Raw genomic sequence first — 25,188 nt, forward strand, 5'->3', positions numbered from 1 at the left:
TTGCATTCCTTACACATTCTCGTCTATCTAAGAGCCACGTGAATGTTTCTATTGTATTTGACTGCTATCACCCAAGCTATGTATTCCAAGCACCCACCACACTGTGTATGGGAAAAAAATCTCACTCTTGCCTATTTCCTTTGAAGTTACCTACCACTCATCTTAAATGCATGCATTTTGGTATTAGACATTTCAATCCTGGAATAAAAAGGTGTATCTATGCCTCTCATAATTTTATGAACCTCCATCTCCCATCAGCCTCTAGATCCATAGAAAACAACCTGCCCTGCAAATTTTTAAACTTACCCATGCCCTCTAATCCAGGCACCATACTGGTAAACCTCTTTTGCACCTCTCCAAAGACTTGACATCTTCATATAATAGGACAACAAAAATTGAATGCAATATAGATGTAGCCTAATCAAAGTTTTATAAGGCTACGACATAAATTCCCAATTCATGAATTCATTTCGACTAACCATGGCAAGCATGCCATATGCCATCTTTAACATTGTATCAACCCGCATTGTAACTTTCAGGGAACCATAGACTTGCAAGCTCCCTCTGCACAACAGCACTGTTAAGGGTCTTGCTATCAGCACTGTATTATCTGTTTACATTTGATTTCCCAGAATGCAACACTTCAGATTTGGCCAGGTTAAACACCATCTGCCATTTCTCCATTCATATCTGCAGCTGAGCTATATTCCCTCTGCATCCTTTCAGTCTCCTGCACTATGCACAGCACCACCAATCTTCCCATCGTCTTGCAAACTTACTAACCCACCCATCTCCATTTTCCTCCAGGTCATATATACAAGTATGTACCCCAAACAGAAGAGGTTCCAGTATACATCCCTGCAAAACACCACCAGTCACAGATTTCCAGTTAATGCAAGTTATAATGACCACTACCATCCATCTTCTATAGTCTTGATGCGACATCTACAACCTCTATCAATTCACTGAGATTTACTGCCTTTCAATCTCACTAATTACTTATGTTTATGAAATTTAATTTCTTAGAACAAGATTTTTTTTTAAAAAAATCTTTAGCCCATTAGTTTTACAAGGTTTTGTATATTCACTTTCATGAAGTCAAAATAACTGGTCAATTTTTCTGCCATTTATTTTATTTATTTAGAGATACAGCACTTAACAGGCCTTTACAGGTTCAACTAGCCACTTGTATAACTCTAGTCTAATCACAGGACCATTTACAATAACCAATTCAACACTAATCTCAATTTCACCTACCAGCAACTACTGCACACTTTACCTTTTCATTTTCCCTAAACTGGGATAAATATTACTTGTCAGCTGGGTATGCTTTTGAACATGCATTGCTGTTCTGCTATCATACCTTTATATCCGTTACTGTCAACGCCTAGATCAAGTGTTCTTAGTTTTTAAAAGATCGATTTCAAACCAGATTTTAGTTTGAATTAAACAGTTCTCGATCTTACCGCGAATTTATGGAGGTACAGCGCTTGGAATCGCGCCGCCCAGCAGCCCCCGATTTAACCCTAGACTAATCATGGGACAATTTACAATTTATAACCTACCAACTGGTAAGTAGGTCTTTGCACTCTGGGATATACAAACTCCTGGCAGGAAATGAGCCGAGTATCTGGTTCTGCAAAACATAGCGCTAATCCTGAACACCAAGTCTTTCTAGCTCAACTTTTATCTTTCAAACAAAAACGGACATACTTTAGGCGCAAGAGACTGCAGATACTGGAATGTGGTACCACGATCTGGTGGAGGCACACAGGAAAGAGGCACAGAGGAAAGGACGTTTTCGGTCGAAATTCCACTGTACGGCAGATAGGGCCTTCTGCTTATATCGCCCATCTCTCCCAGTCCCTAGTCAACTTGAAACCTCTACAATTCCTCTTTCTTCCCGCACCCCGCCCGTGCCGCTACGCAATCCCCGACTGAAAAGATCTTTTCCCATGCCCGTTAACGCAACGGCTGCCGCCGATCACGAAGAGGCGGTGGATCCGAGTACCCAAGAACACGGAGAAATAACACCGACCATAAACACGCACACAGTAATCCCGGGAGGATTCCCCGGCGACAAGCGGCGCCATCGACGTCGCCCCGTGGCGGCGGGCGGCCAGCTGACCGTTGGTGACGTCGGCGGCGCGGGCTGGGCTGGGCTGGGCTCGGGCGCTGGAAACCGGCGCGAGCGCGTCCTTTTCACGTCACCCCGGAATCTGATTGCGCTGGACGTTACGGGCTTGTAAAGGAGTTGCCTGACTGAAGTGCCGCCGCTTTTCCGGTTACGTGGAGTTTACATTAGTTTAATAATACTAAAATGGCGGCGCAATTGCTTTAAATGTTATGTTTTTGTCCGGGGGGGGGGGAAGAGAAGAAAATCACACAACTCCTCCTTCAGCGATTATGTCACAGACCCTCTCGGCACTTAGGGCCGGAAATCCCTCTCTTCTCCCGACGTTATCCTTTCCGCTTTCAAGTTTAACGGAAGCTGCCCGATATGCGATTGACGCGCAGCACGGCCAATCAACGCGCGCAGTTCTTGCGAGGGTTGGGATGACTACACCAAAAAAAAAGCAGGACATTTTTGAACAAGGTTCAAGATGGCGCAGTTGAGTTATATTCGCGTTGTGGTGGAGAAAGATGACAGTGCTGAGCGGTCCGAGCTGCCGTCAGCTCCCAGCACAGAGGTTCTCAAAGCGAACTCGGCTTTGAACGCCTCGTCGGAGCATAATAAAACCTCAACAAAGAAAAGGAAGATGCAACCGTTGCCCGAAGGTTACCATAAGCCTACGGTGGAAGTGCGTGGCGCCAATCCGCCGGCTAGTTTGTTGCCGGTGGAGAAGGATAATGATGGGAAAGACAGGGACAGAGATCGGGAGAAGGGCAGTGGTAACACCAACAAACGTTGCCCGGAACTTGGTGTTAGCTCTAAATATACAGTGGCAACTCCCGTTCCTAGCCCTCTTCCTTCTCTCTACAGCTCCGTGACCTCTTCGCTCTATCTCCACTCGAAATCCAGTAAACCTTCCAAAGAAAAGTACAACAGCAGCAAAGAGAGGGAGAAGAAGCACAGGGCCAAGAAAGAAAACGGCAACGTCAAATTGCTCCAGAAAGGTACAGCTTTGCACGTGTTGTAGATAAATTAGGTTCAGATGTATGCATCACTCTGTATTTGCTTATATCGTTGATAATCTTAATGGAGCAACTGTTCCCAAATGAATTTTTGGCGCCAGGCAAGTCTCAGAGATCTGGAAATCGACCTCAAAATGTCAGATGTCATGGAGCGATTACTAATCTTTACGGTCTCACTATTAGAATGCAGACCTCGCAATTAGATGTTGTAAAGTAGAACGTCATCAAATTGAAATGTTTTATACTGCATAAATATTTTTATTTAACGTTAATTATTTCTGGTAAGCTAATAGTCACTCATTCGCAGGTTCAATTCAGTTCCATCTAATTTATCCTCTACCAATCTACCACTTTCTTTTATGTTTAAGTCCCATATCTGTACCCTATACCATGAAAAATAATATTTAGGTAAGGGCAACATTTATTATTAATTTCTAATTAGCTTTTAGAAAATGGCAGTGACCACTTGAATTCTTAAGTAGCAACAGTCTGAACTAGAAGATACCCTATGTTATTCCAGATGGTTCAGACACTCTCACATTGACTAAGCAGCAATGAGTTATTGACACTTGGAGGAAAGCTTACAAGTGCAATTATTTACACGAGGCTGTTGCCCTTGTGTGCAATAGAAATTTTGGGTTTCAGAAGAGTTGTCAAAGTACTTAAAGTTGCAGATGATCATACATGATGCTGTTATGGTGCAATAATAGTGGAGAGAGTGAATGTTCAATCAGGTATGAAATGGAATTCAAGAGGGTTTCTGTGTTCTGGATAATCTAGAATTGCTTTAGTTTAAGTGGAACTCCAGGTAAGTGAAGGGCCTTACACTTCTGACTTCTGCTTTATAGATAGGTTTTGGAGATCCAGTTGAATCCATCCCTCTGTAGTATCTAGCCAATGTCTTGACCTTGTAACCACAATATTTATGTGGCTTCTTCTGTTAACATTCTCATTAGTAATGTAGATTTTTGGATTTGGTAAACTCTCCTGCATATTTATAGAAGACTATGAAGATAATGGTGATAGTAATGGTTATAGTTGCTGAAGCTCACCTATTGGAAATGCTTATTGCCTGGCACTTAAGTAGTACAAATTTGCTACTTATTACTTGTGCCTGAATGTTATCTAGGTTTTATGCCATGTAAGGATGGATTGCTTTATTAATCTACCAGATTGTGTTTGAAACTGAGCATTTTGGATTTATCAACATTCACACTTATAATCTTGTCAACTGAAGGAAATGCACCTGGAGAAAATGTGATTGTCCACTTGTAGAAAAAAGAAAGAAATGCAAATTGGGAAGGATTCTTGTTCAGATGTGGACTTGTATGTCCCAATACACATGTAAGTGCAGTGGACAGTTAATAATATCGGCCTTCTTTGTAAAGGTTTCTTATGGCAATTATACAGGACCTTGGTAAAACCACACCTTGGAATATTGGAGCACCATACAAAGGAGTTGGAGGAACTCAGCGGGTCAGGCAGCACCTATGAACGGCAATAGACCGTTGACATTTCAGGTGGTGTCAACATTACCTGAAACGTTGACCGTCCATTTTCCTCTATAGATGCTGCTTAACCCATCAGGTTCCTCCACCTTCTTTGTGCATTGTTCTAGACTAAATTTTTCTGGTATTTGCTGTCACTTAGAGTATTAGCTACAGTTTTGCTCTTAATTAAATAATTGGTATGGAGGAAATGCAAAAGATTCATTGTTTATTCTTTGTAAGCCCATCACCCCTTCAGGGTGATCACCAACAACAGTTTGACAGGATCCTTTGTCCTGGACCAGTCTTTCAGACTTTCAAGGTGTAGCCCATTGGAGATCCTGCCTCTCCTAGGGATAAGATCTTTGGAGCTTCTGTAGCACTGGGTTTTACAGGATGGGTTTGTTAGTCCCATGTCCAACCCTCTTCCTTTTGTAGCTGGGCAATGCAGCTTGCAGGGGCCACTCCGGAACTGATCATCTGTTATTTGTGAAGTGGGGTGCCGTGCGCAATCATAATCGATTGAAAACAGATGTGGAAGCACGGAGAAACATTGGGAAATTCCAGGAAGACCTTCTTCGTTGCTGCTGCTGCTGAGAGGTCCAGGACTCTACTGGGAAGAACAGGCCCCCAGTCCTCGGGGTTGCGTTGCCTATGGCCATTGGCGGGGCCGTCTTAATATGCTTGGCAGAGGATGGTGCTCAGAGAAGCTGTGCCAGAGGGGATGGTCGTCGGCTCGGAGGTTTGACAGACTCAGGTCGCTTTCGGTGTGTGCTGCGTCTGCGAGGCTGGTTTCGACGGAGCTTCCATTGTGTGCTGCGTCTGCAAGGCTGAGTTGGGTGGCGCCTTGGAAGTCCATAGAGGGGGTACTCCCTTCTGCCGCCGGCGTGGGATGGCGAGTCTGTCGGGACCCTGGGGACTTGTGGAAATTGTGGTGATTTCTTTTGAACTTACAGTCCTTTAACATCTTGGACTATTTTTACTGTGCCCATAGTCTTTTTTTTTAAATCAATTATGCTATTGTTTGCACTGTTGTATGTGGTTTTGTGCAGGTCTTGTAGCTTTAGTTGTTGTCTGGTGGAATTGGAGCTCCTTTCCGGGGAACACGCTAGACGGTAGCACAATATTAATACACAGCAGCCTCTCCGGACTCTGGATTGGGGATTGCCAAACGTTACATGGATTTTCTGGTGTAATCTGTTTTGTCATGTGCTTTTGTGATATCATTCTGGGGAATGTTGTCTCATTTTTTAACTGCATTGCATTTGTGGTTTCTAAATGACAATAATCTGAATCTATGGGGAGTTCATCATTCATTAGTGGGTTGAAAATTATATGTATGATAGTCTCATATTTCTCTTGCACTTGCAGCAACCCAGTGACTCCTGAATGAAAGAGGACTTTACTATATACCATGCTGCAACCACATCTTGTAAGTTTATGAGGTGTGATGTGCCCAGGGATAGTGATGGAGAACTCCAGGGGCCAGCTGAAAAATATTATTGTGTGAACGTGACTACGTCAGAATATTGCCTAACAACAACACACACAAAATGCTCTGTTCCACCAGCATTTTGTGTGTGTTGTTCTTTGAATTTCCAGCATCTGCAGATTTCCTTGTGTTTACTCAGAATATTGCCTGCCTGTTTGGGTATTACATAGAACAATACAGCACAGTACAGGCCATTCGGCCCGCAATGTTGTGCTGACCCTCCCACTTTTTGCCACATCCTTAAATGCTGCTGAACACAATTTTTCAAGTTTGATTTAAGTACTTGTCATTTGTATTGTGTGGTAGCTAGATCATTTTACACCTCTTCATATTTTTGTGCTAAAGTAAAATACTGAATTCTACAAAAAATTTGAAGTAGAGGATACAGTAATTTGCCATCAAATCATGAGCATCCGTGAAAAATACAACTGGTAGATTTTGGATTTTTTTTAATATTTGAAAAAATTTAAGTGATTATATTGTCTTGGAAAGGGATTGTGAAGTCTTTGCAAAATTGCAGAAGTAATTTAATTGCTTGGTTGAAGGGGTGTTAGTGTAAAGTAAAAGAGTGGCAGTGAGAAACGAAGCTGTAATGCCCACATTCTCACCATATCCTTCCTAATCGTTCAGGATTCACACACATCCCAGGTGAAACAGTTATTTACCAACACAGTTTTCAGTTTCGTATTATTCACTACTTGCATTGCATCTGCCTCTATGGAGACTGATGCATATGTGGTGACCCTTAATGTAAGGTCTTCAGTCAGACTCAAAGTATGACTCTGAGATTCCAAATTGTCTGTTTCTTTAATTTTTCAATCTATTCTCACATTAATCACTGTGTCCTTGGGATTGTGTGCTATTCAAATGAAGCTCATTGGAAGATTTGAACAAGCAGTACGTAATTATACAGGTCATGTTATGGTCTTCTGAATTCAAGGTAAATTCAGGTAATTATTTTATTCCCATTTAATCTAGAATCTTAATTTATCTAAAGGTTTTGATATGAGGACATTTAAGAACTAACTGTACATTAGAGACATTCAACTATGAATAGCCTAAAATGTTACAAATGGCATGATTCTTTCCCTAAAGGATTATTAATTAATTATCAATTAATAATTGATATGTTTCCATTATTAAGGATGAGGCTTCATTGTATTTGGAGGCACATGATAAAACAGAATGAAGTCACCATAGTTTCCTTGAGGGGAAAACTTGCCTTTCAGATCTGTTGTAATTCTTTGCTGAAGTAACAGGCAAGATAAGAGAGTCAGTGAATGTTGTTTTCTTGGATTTACAGAAGGCTTTTGACAAGGTGCCCACACATGAGGCTGCTAAGCAAGTCAAAAGTCCATTATTTTACAGGAAGGATACTAGCATAGACAGAAGATTGGCTGACTGACAGAAGCAAAAAAGTGGGAATAAAGGTGGGGGGGTGGGGGGCAGATTTCCAGTTGGCTGGCAGAAGCTAGTGATGTTCCACAGGGGTCAGTGTTGGGTCCACTACTTTTCCCGTTATGTACTCAGTGGCCACTTCATTAGGTACACCTGTTCAGCTGCTCATTTATGCAGATATATAAGCAGCCAATCATGTGGCTCAATGCATAAAACATGGAGGCATGGTCAAGAGATTTAGTTGTTGATCAGACCAAATATCAGAATGGGGATGAAATGTGATCTAAGTGACCTTGATTGTGGAATGATTGTTGGTGCTAGGCAGGTTGGTTTGAGTATCTCAGAAACTGCTGATATTGTGCACAACAGTCTCTACAGTTTATGGACAATGATGCAAAAAAAACCAAAAATAAAACATCCAATGAGAGGCAATTCTGTGGGCAAACATGAAAGTCCTGTTAATGACAGTACAGAAGAGAATGGCCAGTCTGGTGCAAGCTGAGAGGAAGGTGACAGTAACTCAAATAACCACGTGTTACATCAGTGGTATCCAGAAGAGCATCAATGAATGCACAACCCGCCAAACCTTGAAATGGATGGGCTACAGCAGCAAAAGACGACAGACATAGATTCAGTGGTCACTATTAGATACAGGAAGTATCTAATAAAGTGGTCACTGTGTGCATGTTCAATGATCTAGATCAGGGGTTCCCAACCTGGGGTTCACAGACCTCTCAGTTAATGGGAGGGATCCATGAAATAAGAAAAGTGTGGATCCCCTGAAGTAGATGATAGAATTGATGGCTTTTTGGCCAAGTGTGCAGATGATACAAAGATAACAGGGGTGCAGGTAATGTTGAAGAAGCAGGGAGTTTGCAGATGGACTTACTCTGTCTAAGGACCTGGACAGATTGGGAGAATGGGCAAAAAAGTGACAAATGGAATAGAGTTTAGGGAAGTGTATGGTCATGCAATTTGGTAGGAAAAACAAAAGTGAAGACAATTTTCTTAACGGGGAGCAAATTCAGAAATTGGAGGTGCAAAGGGACATGGAAGTCTTAGTGCAGGATTCTCAAAAGGTTAACTTGCAGGTGAGTTAATAGTAAGGAATGTAAATACAATGTTACCATTCATTTTGATAGAAAATAAAATCAAAGATGTAAATCTGAAGGTTTATAAAGCATTGTTCAGACCACATTTGGAGTGTTGCGAGCAGTTTTGGGATCAGATCTAAGGAAGGAAGTGCTGGCAGTCAAGAGGCTCCAGAGGAGATTCATGAGAATGATCCTGGGAATGAAAGGGCTAACATATGAGGAGTGTATGGCTATGGGCCTGTGCTCACTGAATTTTAGAAGAATGAGAGGGATCTCATTGAAACTTGCTGAATATTAAAAGGCCTACACAGAGTAGAGATGGAGAGGATGTTTTCAATATTGAGAGTCTAGGAACCAGAGGGCATAGTCTCAATAGGAAGACATGCCTTTAGAACAGAGATAAGGAATTTTGGCCAGGGGTGGTAAACCTGTTGAATTCTTTGCCGCTGATGGCTGTGGAGGTCAAGTCATTTGGTATCTGAAGTGGAGGTTGATAGGTTCTTGATTAGCAAGGGTGTCAAAAGTCATGGGGAGAAGGCAGGAGAGTGGTGTTGAGAGGCAAGGTAAATGGCAGAACAGATTCAATGGGCTGAATGGCGTAATTCTGTGCCTACAGTATGTCTTACGGTCTTAAGGATGTTATTAAACATAAAGTGCTGAAAATACTTGAGGTTATGTAGCAATTGTGAATGAACAATCAAAACTGATTAAAAAGTCATCAACTTGTAATGTTAACTTTATATTCATGTTTGCAATACTCCCAGGCATTTAGTATTTCTAGTGTTTTCTATTTATTTTGGATTTTAGTAGTCAGAATGCTTATATGGTATTAGTGTATGGTGATTTTGTTTTCTTACAATGAACTGCTACTTTCATAGTTACCATTACAAATATTGGCTTTATTCCAGAATTGGTAAGTAAATGAATTTAAATTTCCCTGCTGACGTGTGTGGAATTTGAATCCTTTAAATTGTTATAGGTTAATCTTGATTTTATGGGCTCTCAGAGGGAGAGACCAACATTTCAGAGGAAGCCCCAAATAATCACTAAACACGTTAAGGATATTCATCTCAGTGTTTATAGGTTGTTAATTTAACCTCTGGTTTTTTGTCCACAAATGTAAACTGTATTCATTGTGATCAAAGTGTTGTTGCACTACTGTGGGCCTCTACGAGTGAGTCCTTTAATGTCTGTCAATAGCAATTAAACCATACTGACTTTTGTTGCATAATTTTTATTTCATTAAGTGAATTTGCAGATTCCGGAACTGGTTCATCAGGCTCTTGAACCAGAGAGGGTAACTTCACTTGCCCCATCATCGAACTGTTCCCACAACCTATGGATTCAATCTCAAGGACTCTTCACTTCATGTTCCTGATATTTATTGCTTATTCATTTATTATTATTTTTCTCTTTTGTATTTACATAGTTTATTGTCTTTTGCATATTGATTGTCCATCCTGTTGGGTGTGGTCTTCCATTGATTGTTGTGTTTCTTGAATTTACTGTGTATGCTCATAAGAAAATTAATATCTGGGTTGCACAGTACTGTATATTGGTTAAAATAGGAAGGTAGTTATGAAACAGAAATAAGAGTACTTAGCATTGTATTAGCTCAGTAGTATTAAGTGTTATTTGGTAACCGTAAAGACACAATATTCAGTACTGTGCAAAAATCTTAGGCACCCTAGTGATATACATGTGCCTATGACTTTTGCATAGTACTGTATATGATGACATATATGTACTTTAAACTTTGAAATTCTACTCCAGTGCACTTTGAGGCTGCTCACGGGAGATGCTTAATGAAAATGGTGGGTTTTCTTACAAAAATGCTGTCAAACTGCTTGTCTTGGTTAAATTAAATAAAATTATAAGAAGGTTAGGACTTTGTCTTAAGCATATCTTATTATCAACGTATTAGGCCCAGATAAATTGCCAATAATGTTTCTCTATCTGAAGCATTATCAGCTAGTTTGGCTGTTTGTTGGCATAATTTTAGTACATGATGCAATCAAACTGCAGATTCATTGTGATGCCAGAATGTTGAATGAAATAATGTTCTTGTTTATTGTTTTGATTAACATTTGGAACTTAGAATAGTCCTACCCCAAAACAGGCCCTACAGCCTTCATATCGGCACTCACAATGATGCCAAACTAAACTAATCTAATCAAACTGCCTGTGGTCTGTATTTCTCTGTTCTTTACCTGTTCAAGTGTCTGTCCAAATGCCTCTTGAACACTACTATCATATTAGCTTCTACCAACTCTCATGGCAATGCATTCTTTCCTGGCACCTACCACTCTCTGTTTTAAAAAAAACTTTCCCTGCACATCTTTGAAACTTTCCTCTTCTCACCTTAAGCCTTTACCCTGCACCCTGGAGAAAAAGACTGCGCTGTCTGTTTGGCATAATTTAATATTTCATTTGGGTGGCCCCTCAGCCTCAGATGCTCTAGAGAAAACAATTATTCTTCCAACTTTCCCTTAAATATCCCTTTATTCAGTCTTTAAAGCCTTCACATCTGTCTTGTAGTGTGGCAATCAGAACTGCACATAATTCTCCAAATAGTGCCCAATCCTAAAGTCTATACAATTGGCAGCATAACTTTTCAAATTTTATGCTCATTGCCCTGATTGATGAAGGTGTTTGTTAGTCTAGGCATTGCAAAGAGCAAATCTTCAAATGAGATGTGTATTTCACAACATATTGTATATCCCCTTGAATAGATTATTATTTTGTTGCCAGCTCAAAAAAAGGGGGGGGGGGGATTTCTCCTGTAAGAAAAAAGTGTGGTACTTCTCCAGGATAGGCCTTACACTTGAAGATGGGCTGAATGGCCTCCTTTGTGGTTTGTGATTTGTATGTAAACAGCAGACAGGTGAGGTGAAAGCAAATTCAATAGTGTATTTGTGTCCTCTTCCCAGTTACCCTGTTTTGCACTGAGTGTATGTCAGCAAAGTAGCAAATTATTGCATTAGTAGCTAGAGTTCTAAAACATTGATCCAGAATGAATTCCCACCATGGTAGCTGAGGAACTTAAATTCCGGCATTGAACTACATCTGGAAATTAATAAGGATTCTCATTTTAGTAACAGTAGCCAAGTACTCTTATAATAGCTTTTAGTAGATGGCTGGTTTTAATTGTGACTAATGTAGGTGCATCTTCAATTCTTTTTATCTGGTTCTCCAAGAAATGTTTCATAAATTGGGAAAGTCATTATGCCAGTTGTTTAATAATATGATATTTAAGTATACAGATCTCAGAAATATGATAACTCATTTGAGGAGGATGTAGACAGAATGGTTGAATTTGCAGGCATATTGCAGTTCAGTATTATGAAGCCATGCAGTAAGTATAAAGGGTTCTTAACATTATCAATAAACAGCAAGGAACATTTACTGAGTCTTGTAGCTTTGAAGTTTAGGGATGCCCATAATAAGCACTAATAATTAGAAACCATGTCATGACTTGGAGTATTGTAGAGATTCACTAGAAATTCCAGTAAAAGATGGGTTAATTATGAGCATCATTGTAGAGATTTTGGGTGCTGCTTAGAGAGAATTATGGTGAGTTGGGATAGAAATGTTCAAAGTTATTATGGTAAATATTGAGACTTATTCTGGTACTTGGAAGGTTGTTAGCTAAATACAGGATCTAATTGTCTAACTCGAAGTGTCTACACACGATACCCTGCTTAGCTTAGCACTTCAAACACTAATGTGTCATAGTTTTCACTGCTGGAGTTACATACCTCCTGTACGTTGAAAAAGACATTCTGCTCAAATTATGTGCTGCACTTCAGGAATGTGGTGCAAGCCCCTGCTCTGCTTTCAAACAGGAATGAAATGGTGATCATGATATGGATCAGCTCTGTGTGGTGTGAATTGCTGAGACATTGGGCTGAGGCTGTCTAAATGTTCTGGGCAGGTTGAGGCAAGTGCAATGCTGAAATGAGAGTCTTGAGTTGCATTATGGCTGGCATGGTGAGTGTGAGCCTTTGGTGGAGGTGAGCTATGCTTGGTGTTAACAGATTTTTTTTGGACTATGTGACTTCTCAGTCTTCTCTCATCACATCCTATTTGGATGTGATCCTTGTCAACATACCTGATAGCCAGGGGTCTCAGGGAATAGAATTAGGTACAGTCAAGATTACTAAAGAGAAAGTGCTTGGGAAGCTAAATGGACTAAGGATAGACAAGTCTTCTGAACTGCATGAGGTGCACCCATGGGTTCTGAAGGAGGTGGCTTTGGAGATTGTGGAGGCATTGGAAATGATCTTCCAGGAATCAATAGACTCTGGCATGATTCCAGAGGGCTGGAAGGTTGCAAATGTAGTTCCACTGTTTAAGAAAGGAGGGAGGCAGCAGAAAGAAAATTACAGACCTATTAATCTGACATCGGTAGATGGAAAGTTATTGGAGTTGATCCTCAAGGACAAGGTTATGAAATACCTTGAGGTGCATGACAAGTTAGGCCCAAGCCAGCATGGTTTCATGAAGGGAAGATCCTGCCTCACCAACCTATTGAAAATTTTTGAGGTAATCTCAAATAAGATTGACAAGGGAGAGGATGTGGATGTTGTGTATATCGATGATTTAGATTATGGATTAAATAATTTGTGGCTAAATTTGTGGATGACATCAAGAGCAGGAAGTGTTGAAGAAATGGAAAGGTTACAGAGAAACTTGGTCAGTTTAGGAGAGTGGGCAAAGAAATGGCAGGTGAGATACAGTGTTGAGAAATGTACAATTGTACATTTTGGAAGAAGAAATAATTGGGCAGATTATTATTTAGATAGGGAGAAAATTCAAAAATTGGAAGTGCAAAGGGACTTGGGTGTCCTTGTGCAAGATACCCTAAAGGTTAACCACCAGGTTGGATTAAGAGTAAGGAAAGCGAATGCTATGTTGGCATTCATTTTAAGAGGAATAGTGCATAAGAGTAAGGAGGTGTTGATGAGGCTCTATGGGGCACTGGTGAGACCTCATTTGGAATACTGTGTGCAGTTTTGGGCCCCCTATCTTAGAAGGGATGTACTGATGTTGGAGAGACTTCAGAGAAGATTTACGAGTATGATTCTTGGAATGCAGGGGCTAACGTATGAGGAGCGTTTGTTGGCTCTTGGACTGTATTCATTGGAGTATAGAAGAATGAGGGGATTTAATAGAAACAGTTCGAATGTTGAAAGGGTTGGACAGAGTAGATGCGGAAAGGCCGTTTCCCTTGGTGGGTGAGTCCAGAACAAGAGGCCAGTCTTAGAATTAGAGGGTACCCATTTAAAACACATGAGGAGAAATTTTTTCTGCCAGAGGGTCCTGGATTTATGGAATTCGTTGCCACATGCAGCTGTGAAGGCCTGATCATTGAGGGTGTTTAAGGAGGAGATTGATAGTATCTGATTAGTCAGGGTATCAAGGGATAGTGGGAGGAAAGCTGGAAATTGGAACTAGATTGGAACTAGCTCATGGTGGAGTGGCAAGACAGACTTGATGGGCTGAATGGCCTACTTCTGCTCCTTTGTCTTATCTTGTGATTTGTCAATGATTGTAGCAGTTACCTCCCCTGCCAACCTCTGGTTTGACTGCATCTCCCTTCCTACACTGGAAATTTCTCTAAAATAAAACTCCAGACTGGCAAAAGCTGAGCCAATCAAAGTGACAGAGTATTGGCTGCTTCTGTCACTCCAACTGGTGATGAAAGACTTTAGCATGTTTGTGATCTTTTAACATAAAGGCAGCCACTCCCGGTCCACAGTAAAGTCCCACATGGATACAGCCATGAGCCCAAGTGTTAGTGCTGAGTGGCTGCACTACTCTCCCGAGCACACCCAACACCAGCTGCCACAGGCAGCTTTTGATCTGTGGTTCACCCTTTACTGAGCCATACAACAGTAAGATAATTTTGTTTCCTTGCTGCAGGAGTAACACTCAAGAGTTGAGCTCTCAAACAAGTTTCAGGTATACTGTGACTTACCCTAGTATCTAATGTTAAAATAGTCATGTTTAGTTCTTCCAGAATGCAGATTTTCTCATTTCTAGAAGTATATTCTAAGTGTTAAGTGAGATATCAGTGTGTGGAAACAATGGGACAAACAAAGTTCAAAGTTGTTTTAGTTTAATAATGCTAATTGATCTTGGTGTGGGAATATTCTCTGGTGAAATTACGCAAGTACTCTCTCCACAGGGAATATTGCTGAGGCATAATTTGAGATGAGAATTGGATGAGAATCAATTAATTAGGACCCGGGCTCAATTTTATATCCATAGTGATCGAACTGGTAAATTGTTAGCTAACCAATTAAAAGCTATTTCGACTAAGCGACAAATTATTAAAATTCATAAACAAGACGGTAATCTAACTACTGATCATAAAGAAATCAATAACACTTTTCAAGATTTTTATAAATCTTTATATCAATCAGAATTTGATGGCGATCTGTCCATGATGGATAATTTTTTTAACAATTTGAATATTCCCAATCTGACAGATGAAGATCGTAGCTTATTCGATGCTCCTATCTCTATGGCCGAAATAGGAGAGGCTATCTCATCAATGAATTCAGGGAAAGCTCCTGGTCCTGATGGTTATATTATAGAATTTTTTAAAACTTTTTCTCCTTTGCTTTCCCCTTGGTTATGTGAAACCTTTAATGATGCATTTGCTAAGAAGAGATTACCTCAGTCTTTTTATGAAGCTACTATCTCTCTAATTCTTAAAAAAGATAAGGATCCTACTTTATGTGCATCTTATCGCCCTATATCACTATTAAATGTAGACTAAGATTCTTACAAAAATTTTAGCTATTAGGTTAGAAAAGGTACTATTGTGGCGACCCTTTTCCTGGCACATCCGAACCGACTCACAATTAGATAGCCTACGGGGGTTTGCGAGCACAGAGCTTTGGAGCCTCTGCGCCATGGGGGGCAGGTTGAGGGAGGCTTAAAAGTGAGGCTGAAGATTTCGAATAAAGTTTTTTTCCTTCGACTGCAGTTACTGACTCCATGTCGTAATTTTAGCGCTGTGTGTAGCACACCGCTACAATTGGTGACCCCGACGGTCCAAACAATTTTTGGACCAGAAATGACCGACGCCGCCTCTGTTCATGCGGTTTCGTTGAAACTGCCGGGTTTCTGGACACAGCGCCCGAACCTATGGTTCCAGCAAGCCGAAGCCCAATTCCACGTTCGCCAGATCACCTCAGAAGACACCCGCTACTACTACGTGGTGAGCTCCCTCGACTAGGACACAGCGGCCCAGGTCGCGGAGTTCGTACAGTCACCCCTGGCAGACAGCAAGTACACGGAATTCAAAGCCCTGCTCCTCAGGACTTTCGGACTCTCACGGCGCAAGCGGGCTGCCCGTTTGCTGCACCTGGATGGCTTGGGCGACAGACCTCCTTCGGCTTTAATGAATGAGATGTTGTCTCTCGCCGACGAACACACACCCTGCCTCATGTTTGAGCAGGCATTCCTGGAGCAACTGCCCGAGGACATACGCCTGCTGCTGTCCGACGCGGATTTCAGTGAACCCCAGAAGGTGGCAGCCCGGGCGGACTTGCTGTGGAACGCCAAAAAGGTGAGCGGGGTGTCCATCGCACAGATCTCCCAGCCACGCTCCCGGCAGCAAACCAGTCCAGGCCCGGCCGCAGAGCCCGCCAACCCCCGGCCCAATGAACACTGGTGCTTCTACCACCAGCGGTGGGGCGCAGAAGCCCGCCGTTGTCGCCCGCCCTGCCAGTTCCCGGGAAACGCCAGGGCCAGCCGCCGCTGATGGCTACGGCGGCTGGCCATCGGGATAGCCTCCTGTATGTGTGGGATAGAAGGTCGGGATGCCGGTTTTTGGTCGATACTGGGGCTGAGATCAGCGTTTTACCTCCGACGAGTTACGACACCCGCAGCAGGGCACCGGGTCCCCCCCTGAGGGCCGTGAATGGCAGCACAGTAAGGACTTAGGGCACCCGTCAGGTGCAGCTACTGTTCGGCTCCAGCCAGTTCACGTGGGACTTCACACTGGCCGCCGTAGCCCAACCGCTTCTGGGTGCGGATTTTTTGCAGGCTCACAGCCTACTGGTCGACCTGCCCAGGAAGAGACTGGTACACGCCGAGACCTTTCAGACGTTCTCCCTGGGTGCAGCCCAGTTGCCAGCCCCTCACCTCGGCTCCATCACGCTGTCCGACAACGACTTCACCAGGGTCCTGGCGGATTTCCCATCGGTTCTGGCACCGCAGTTCACAGTGGCCATGCCCAGGCACGGCGTACAGCACCACATTCCGACCCAGGGACCACCCCTCCACGCCCGCGCTCGGCGGCTTCCCCCGGACAAGCTCCGACTGGCGAAGGAGGAGTTCCAGAGGATGGAGGAATTGGGGATCATCCGGCGGTCCGACAGCCCATGGGCCTCCCCCCTGCACATGGTGCCCAAAGCGACGGGGGGCTAGAGACCGTGCGGCGACTACCGCAGGCTGAACGAGGCTACCACACCGGACCGCTACCCTGTGCCGCACATTCAGGACTTTGCAGCAAACTTGCACGGCGCACGGATCTTCTCCAAGGTAGACCTCGTCCGAGGGTACCATCAAATCCCGATGCATCCTGACGACGTCCCCAAAACGGCTCTCATCACCCCATTTGGCCTTTTCGAGTTCCTCCGCATGCCGTTCGGCCTGAAGAATGCTGCACAGACGTTCCAGCGGTTAATGGACGCGGTGGGACGGGACCTGGACTTCATGTTCATCTATTTGGACGACATCCTCATAGCCAGCAGCAGTCGTCAGGAGCATCTGTCCCACCTCCGTCAACTCTGCGCCCGACTGAGTGAGTACAGTCTTACAATCAACCCCGCCAAATGCCAGTTCGGACTCGATACCATTGACTTCCTGGGCCACAGGATTACTAAAGACGGGGCAACCCCTCTGCCCGCTAAGGTAGATGCGGTCCGCCTCTTTCCCCGACCCACCACGATCAAAGGCCTTCAGGAATTCGTAGGTATGGTCAATTTCTAACGCCGCTTCCTCCCTTCAGCTGCCCAGATCACGCGCCCCCTGTTCGCCCTGATGTCGGGTCCGAGCAAGGACATTACCTGGGACGAGGAGTCCGCCGCCGCTTTCGTTCAAACGAAGGAAGCTTTGGCGGACGCCGCAATGCTAGTACATCCCAGAATGGACGCCCCTACCGCCCTCACAGTGGACGCATCAAACACGGCAGTCGGTGGGGTGCTGGAGCAACTCATCGCAGGTGGCTGGCAACCCCTGGCGTTTTTCAGCAAACACCTGCGACCACCCGAGCTCAAATACAGTGCTTTCGACCGGGAACTGTTAGCGCTCTACCTGGCAATCCGGCATTTCAGGTACTTCCTAGAAGGTCGGCCCTTCACCGCATTCACGGACCACAAACCGCTTACCTTTGCGTTTACGAAAGCGTCCGACCCCTGGTCGTCCCGCCAGCAACGCCACCTGTCCTACATCTCTGAATACACGACGGATGTCCGGCATGTCTCGGGTAAGGACAATGTCGTGGCGGATGCGCTCTCTCGCCCTACCGTTCATGCCCTTTCCCAAGGGGTAGACTTTGAGGCACTGGCAGAGGCGCAGCAGGCAGATGAGGAGATTCCGAGTTACAGAACCGCAGTCTCCGGTTTGCAGCTCCAGGAACTCCCCGTGGGCCCGGGTGAGAGGACCCTACTCTGTGACGTCGCCACCGGCCAGCCCCATCCCGTCGTCCCGACAGCCTGGCAGCGACGCATTTTCGACTCCATTCATAACTTGGCGCATCCCTCCATCCGGACAGTTTCCAGCAGGTTCATTTGGCACGGACTCCGCAAACAGGTCAGTGAATGGGCCAAAACGTGCATGCACTGCCAGACGGCCAAGGTGCAGCGGCACACCAAAGCCCCACCGCAGCAGTTCCATCCCGCCCACTGGCGTTTCGACCACATTCATGTGGATATCGTGGGCCCCTTGCCAGTGTCGCGCGGAGTGCGGCAGCTCCTGACTATCGTGGACCGGTTCACAAGATGGCCAGAGGCGGTCCTGCTCACCGACACCACCTCCGAATCTTGCGCCCGAGCCCTGATCGCCACCTGGATATCTCGCTTTGGTGTACCAGCCCACATTACCTCCGACAGAGGCGCCCAGTTCACCTCCAGCCTGTGGTCAGCTATGGCCAGTCTTTTGGGGACTCAGCTGCACCACACCACTGCCTACCACCTACAGTCGAACGGGCTAGTGGAGCGTTTCCACCGTCACCTGAAGTCGGCCCTCATGGCCTGCCTGCGAGGAGCCAACTGGGCGGACGAGCTTCCCTGGGTCCTACTCGGCATCCGCACAGCGCCCAAGGATGACCTGCACGCCTCGTCGGCCGAGTTGGTATACGGCACGCCCCTGGTCGTCCCCGGGGAGTTCCTACCAGCCCCAAGGGGGCAAGAGGAAGATCCCACAGCAGTCCTGGGCAGACTACGCGAGAAGCTCGGTAACCTGGCCCCCATACCCACTTCACAGCATGGGCGGCACCCGACCTGCGTACCCAAACCTACAGAACTGTAAGTTTGTGTTTGTATGAAGGGGCGGGCATCGGCCACCGCTGCAGCGGCCATATGAGGGGCCATTTATGGTGCTCCGGAACAACGGGTCCACGTTCATGCTGGACGTTGGGGGGAAAGAGGAGGTTTTCACGGTGGACCGCCTCAAACCGGCCCATGTGGACCTGGCGCAACCGGCCAAGTTTCCGGCACCTCGGCGGAGAGGCCGACCTCCCAAGCAGGTTCTGGCCCAGACTGCGGACATTGGGGGGGTGTATCGCCAGTTCTGGGGGGGGGGGGGTTATGTGGCGACCCTTTTCCTGGCACATCTGAACCGACTCACAATTAGATAGCCTACGGGGGTTTGTGAGCACAGAGCTTTGGAGCCTCTGCGCCATGGGAGGCAGGTTGAGGGAGGCTTAAAAGTGAGGCTGAAGATTTCGAATAAAGTTTTTTTCCTTCGACTGCAGTTACCGACTCCGTGTCGTAATTTTAGCGCTGCGTGTAGCACACCGCTACACTATCACAGATTATCTCAGAAGACCAAACTGGTTTTATTAGGAATCAGTATTCCTTTTTTAATGTTAGAAAATTGATTAATATAATTTATACTTCATCACCCACAATCCCAGAATGTGTTATTTCATTAGATGCTGAAAAAGCTTTTGATAGAGTTGAATGGACATACTTATTTAATGCTTTGAGATATTTTAATTTTAGTCCTAATTTTATATCATGGATCAAACTAATATATTATAAACCTGTTGCTTCTGTTCTTACAAATAATTACAGATCCTCTTTTTTTCAATTATCTCGTGGTACGAGACAAGGTTGTCCCTTAAGTCCTTTATTATTTAATATCGCATTAGAACCTTTAGCCATTGCTATTCGTGAATCTCCTAATATTTTTGGTATTACCCGTAATGAGAAGTTATACAAGTTATCACTTTATGCTGATGACTTCTTGTTATATATTTCTGATCCTGACAGGTCTATTCCCGCTATTTTATCCTTGTTGGCTCAATTTGGTAGTTTTTCTGGTTATAAACTAAACTTGGATAAGAGTGATTTATTCCCTTTAAACGTGCAAACTTTATTGAATGACAGGATACCATTTAAAGTTGTTACTGATAACTTTATCTATTTAGGTATAAAAATTACCAAGAAATATAAAGATTTATTTAGACTGAATTTTTTACCTATGTGCCATCAAATTCAACAACTTACTACAAGATGGTCTCCCTTATCCTTATCATTAGTTGGTCGGATTAATGCTATTAAAATGATGATTTTACTGAAATTTTTATATTTATTTCAAGCTTTACCAATTTTTATTCCTAAATCTTTTTTTGATAACATTGATTCAAAAATTTCCTCATTTGTGTGGCAAAATAAAAACCCCAGGTTAAGTAAAAGGCAATTACAAAAATCTAAAACAGATGGTGGTCTAGCTTTACCTAACTTTAGATTTTACTATTGGGCGAATAATATTCGTAACTTAATATATTGGAAATTAGATTTGGATTCACCATTGTGCCCACAGTGGGTAAATTTAGAATGCAATGAGGCACAGGAATATTCTCTATTCTCCGTTCTTGGTTCTTCTCTTCCTGCTGATTTAGTTAAATTCAATAAACAGATATCCAACCCTGTTGTCAAACATACATTACGAATTTGGTTTCAATTTTGTAAGTTTTTTACTCTGAAAAACTTTGTTCTTGATAGCCCTATTTTACTTAATTTTTTTTCAAACCTTCTTTGACAGATCAAGCCTTTAGCATATGGAAAAGGAAAGGTATAAAATGTTTTCGTGATCTTTATTTTGAAGGTAGTTTGATGTCTTTCGACCAACTTTCCAACAAATTTAAGTTACCTAAATCTAATTTTTTTAGATATTTACAAATCAGAAATTTTTTACATAAAGTTCTACCATCCTTCCTCAATTCAACTTCAATGGATTTTTCAGATTTGATTTTTACCTTAAATCCTTGTCAGAAGGGATTAGTGGCTTCTATTTATAATACGATTATGAAGATACAACCAGAAATATCAGGTAGAATTAAACAAGAATGGGAAAAAGAACTTCAATATAATATATCAACAGAAAAATGGGAAAAAATTTTACAAATGGTTAATTCTTCTTCTATATGTGCTAAACATGCTTTAATACAATTTAAAATTGTACATAGAGCTCATATGTCTAAAGATAAGCTTGCTCGATTCTATTCTCATATTAACCCTCAATGTGACAGATGTCATTCAGATGTGGCTTCATTGACCCACATGTTTTGGTCATGTCCCACCTTATATGACTATTGGAAGGACATATTTGCTACCATTTCCTCAATTTGGAATATCGATTTACAACCTCATTTTATTACTGCAATTTTTGGTATACCAAATGAGGATGGTCATCAGTTTTCCCCTTCAATTAGACGAATGATTGCTTTTGTAACATTAATGGCTAGAAGGTCTATATTACAAAATTGGAAAGAAGTAAATCCTCCTACCACGTTTCAGTGGTTCTCTCAAACTATTTCTTATCTGAGCTTGGAAAAAATTAGAAGCACTATTTTTGACTCATCAATTAAATTTGAAGAAACTTGGGGACCATTCATTCGACATTTTTATATGAATTAATTTGGCCTCTTCCAGACCTTCTCTCTGTTTATTCTTGTTCTGGTATGGAGTTCCGGAGTTTTTGACACTATCATATACATATAAACTGTTATTATTGCCCATGTTAGTTTAGTTTAGTGTTTTTTTTTCTCAATATATATTTTTTCTTGTATTTTTAAATTTTTTTTTCTTTTGATGATTATTCTTATTTTTTTCATATAATTATTATAGGCTTGATCGATTAGTGTACTTTTTTTTCTGTTGATATTTCAATAGGATATTGTTATCTTATTATTAATTTGATTTCAAGTCTATTGCACTTATAACCTATTCATTATTATGTTATGTTTTTTTTATATATGAAACTCAATAAAAAGATTGAAAAAGAATGAAAGTGAATTGGAGATTAGTAAATTTGATAGATCAAACATTGAACTTATTTTTTCCACTTATAAAGTTGTTTAAAGTTATACATAATATAAAGTGTCTAAGCCCAATAAGAAATTTGGAGCAACTTGTTTATTCAGAGTGGAAAGAATATGGAACATGTTGACACAAGCTGTATGAGGTGGGTTTAAAGCAAAGCCAGGAAAGCATGTTAAGAATAAAAAGTAAAATGTTGATCAGAGTTCAATATGGACTATGTCTACTGGCAATTGGGACAAATGAATTTCTGTTCTGTAGATTTGATATAACTTACATAATCCATTACTGGCAAGTGCCCTGGGTTTGCAGACCTAAATTAATTTTTTTAAGTGTCGTTGGTTACAGGAACCTGTCATGTATTCTGTTAATTTAGAAGTTCTGTTTTATTTAAGTGGTTGATTTTATAGGACAGAGGTAGTGGAGGAAAACCATTCCTTGACTGTTACAGGAAGTGCATCTTTACATGAGGAGTACAGCACAAATACTCTGTTATCTGACTATTCAGAGATTCTGATTGGTTGTTCAACATCTGACTCATGAGGTAATATGTCGTGCTCCCTTCCCACTCACAGGAATCCCAGCTACTGTGCTCCATTTAAATGTGGTTCAATGAAAAAAATCTATGTTACTGTGTCCTGATGAAGGGTCTCGGCCCGACAGTGCTTCTGCTTATAGATGCCGCCTGGTCTGCTGTGTTCCATCAGCATTTTGTGTGTGCTACTGTGTAGCTTTTTTTTTAATGAAAATCAATTAAAGGGTTCAGAATCTGGATTATTAGCAGTGACATGTTGTGAAATTTGTGTTTTGTACTGTGCAAGACTTAAAACTTCCTTAATAAAATAAAATAATGCTACAGATGAGTAATGAGGTGGTGTTCATAAGTTCACGGAATGCTCATAAATCTGATGTGGAGGAGTAGAAGCTGTTGCTAAAATATTGAATGTGGGTCTTCCTTCTCCCCCCAATGGTAGTAATGCAAAGAGACGTGTTCTGGATGGTGAGGGCCTTTAATAATGGTTGCTTCCATCCTGAGGCATTGCCTCCTGAAGAGGAGTGTGCCCATGATGGAATTGGCTGAGTCTACAACTCTCTGCAGCTTTTTTAGATTTTTTTTGTGCATTGGAGGCTCTATACCTGGCAGTGATGCAACAGTCAGAATGTTCTTCTCCGTGTACCTGTAAAATTTTTCAAGAGTCTTTGGTGGCATACCAAATCTCATCATACTCCTAGTGAAGTAGGGATGCTAGTGTACCACCTTCATCATTGCTTCAGTGTATTTATTGGGGCAGGATGTTGTTACCCAAGAATTTAAAAGTGCTCAGCTGTTTCTCTTCTGACCACTCAATGAGGACTGGTGTGTGTTCTACCAACTTCCCCTTTCTGAAGTCCATAATCAATTCCTTGGTCTTGTTGTGACATCACTCAACCAGCCGATCCATCTCACTCCTGGATTCCTCCTTGTCAAATTGACAAAACAAGAACACTGATAGTCCAACAGCTTGAAACTATCCCGATCATCAGAGTTGTACTGTAATAGTAAAAAGAGTAATATCTTGGTGAATTGAAACTTTTGATATTCAGGTGAGAGTTTAAAAGGCAAGTAAATAGGATTGAGAAACAGACAAGTAAATAATCTACTTAAATATTCCAAAAAGGAGTTGAATGGCATATACTTGTTTTTTCTGGCAGCCTTTTAAAAAGAGATTTGCAAATAAACCTTTCATTATATAGTCTATATTAGCTGATTCCTTTTTTTTCTGATTGTGGATCAATGGAAAAGTAATGGGTTCACTCTTCAAATCTGATGCACTGTTCTCATTGCTACTATAAGGATGGAGGCAGCAAAGTGTGAGGGCACACTCTCAATGATTCAGGAACTGCTTCTTCCCCTCCTGCCATTTGGATTCTGAATGGATATGTGTGTATATATCAAATCAGATTTATTTTATTTTTAACTCATAATGGTTTTATTTTAAGCTCATTTCATGTAGGATTGATATTGGAGATATTTATATCTTGAATAAAGGAAAGGGTTAATTCATAACTGCTGTTAATCTGCCTCTCTACCAGAGGACTTTAGGTTCAGACCAAGGGAATGAATAATTGTCAGACACAGTTTACTTAAGGTTACATACTACTTATTAGCAAACTTGCATCGCTCTGTTGATCTATAGAGTCCCACTCATAGAGCCTGGATATCTATAACCAAGTGAGCCCTGAGCACTGTCTGCTGCCGCTTGTTAAACATTCGTTATCACATAAAACTCCGATCATTGCCAGACGTCCTTGATTAGTGGTTACACAAAGTAGCTGTGTCATGCAACAAGCACTCCTTTGTTCCTTGCGTCTGTGTCTCAAGCAACCCTAAGGTTAGCAGTTTAGTAAGATGCGATTAGTTATCTTGCAACATTATTCGCATAGCATGACTAGTCAAGCTGCAAACAAATCAGTCAGGTTTTAGCCCTTTTTGTTCTGTTTATAATTCCTCACTCTCTGGTTCCAGTCACATTATTTTACTGCCATGCTGTAGTTGAATCTTCATCAGTGTAGCAACTTGTTAATTTCTGACAATGTCTAGCCCAACAGTCAGTCTTAATTTGTTTACTTTAGTAGAAAATTCATATCCAGGATAAGCAGCATTAAAGTTTTTCCAATTTCATTCAGAAGTATGTGTATACAAATCTTAAAACTTTTTAATCTGTCTATTACTTTCACTTTATTTTTCAATGCTATTTGAGAGCAGCATATCCAGATATAAAAATACTTAATATTGTCATCAAATAATGTTTGCTAAATTCAGTCTTTGTGTTAGAAGATGCACAGTGTGTGCCACTTGGCTGAGGGGCTGTCTGCACAATGCAAGAGCAGATGATTGAAATCATGTGTTCTTTAAATTGGATGTTTATTCTGTAATAATCGATTGAAATTCCAATGACAGTAACCTTAAGTGCCTTTTTTAATTCAAGCTGTCATTGAGTTAATTACTGGTTTGAGGAATTGTGGAGTAAAAGATA

The 25,188-nt window shown here is 42.1% G+C and overlaps 1 protein-coding gene across 1 annotated transcript in view; it reads left to right on the forward strand.

Moving 5' to 3' along the window:
- The first annotated feature begins 2,389 nt into the window (after nt 1–2,389).
- LOC132403680 (lysine-specific demethylase RSBN1L-like) overlaps nt 2,390–25,188 on the forward strand; it is an 81,472-nt gene continuing 58,673 nt past the window's right edge. Inside the window, exon 1 of the mRNA XM_059987227.1 lies at nt 2,390–3,117. Coding sequence (XP_059843210.1) covers nt 2,604–3,117 — 514 coding nt within the window. The 5' untranslated portion in view covers nt 2,390–2,603. The remainder of the gene's footprint in view (nt 3,118–25,188) is intronic.

Source organism: Hypanus sabinus, chromosome 13 (assembly GCF_030144855.1).
Source record: "Hypanus sabinus isolate sHypSab1 chromosome 13, sHypSab1.hap1, whole genome shotgun sequence".
Lineage (NCBI taxonomy): Eukaryota > Metazoa > Chordata > Chondrichthyes > Myliobatiformes > Dasyatidae > Hypanus > Hypanus sabinus.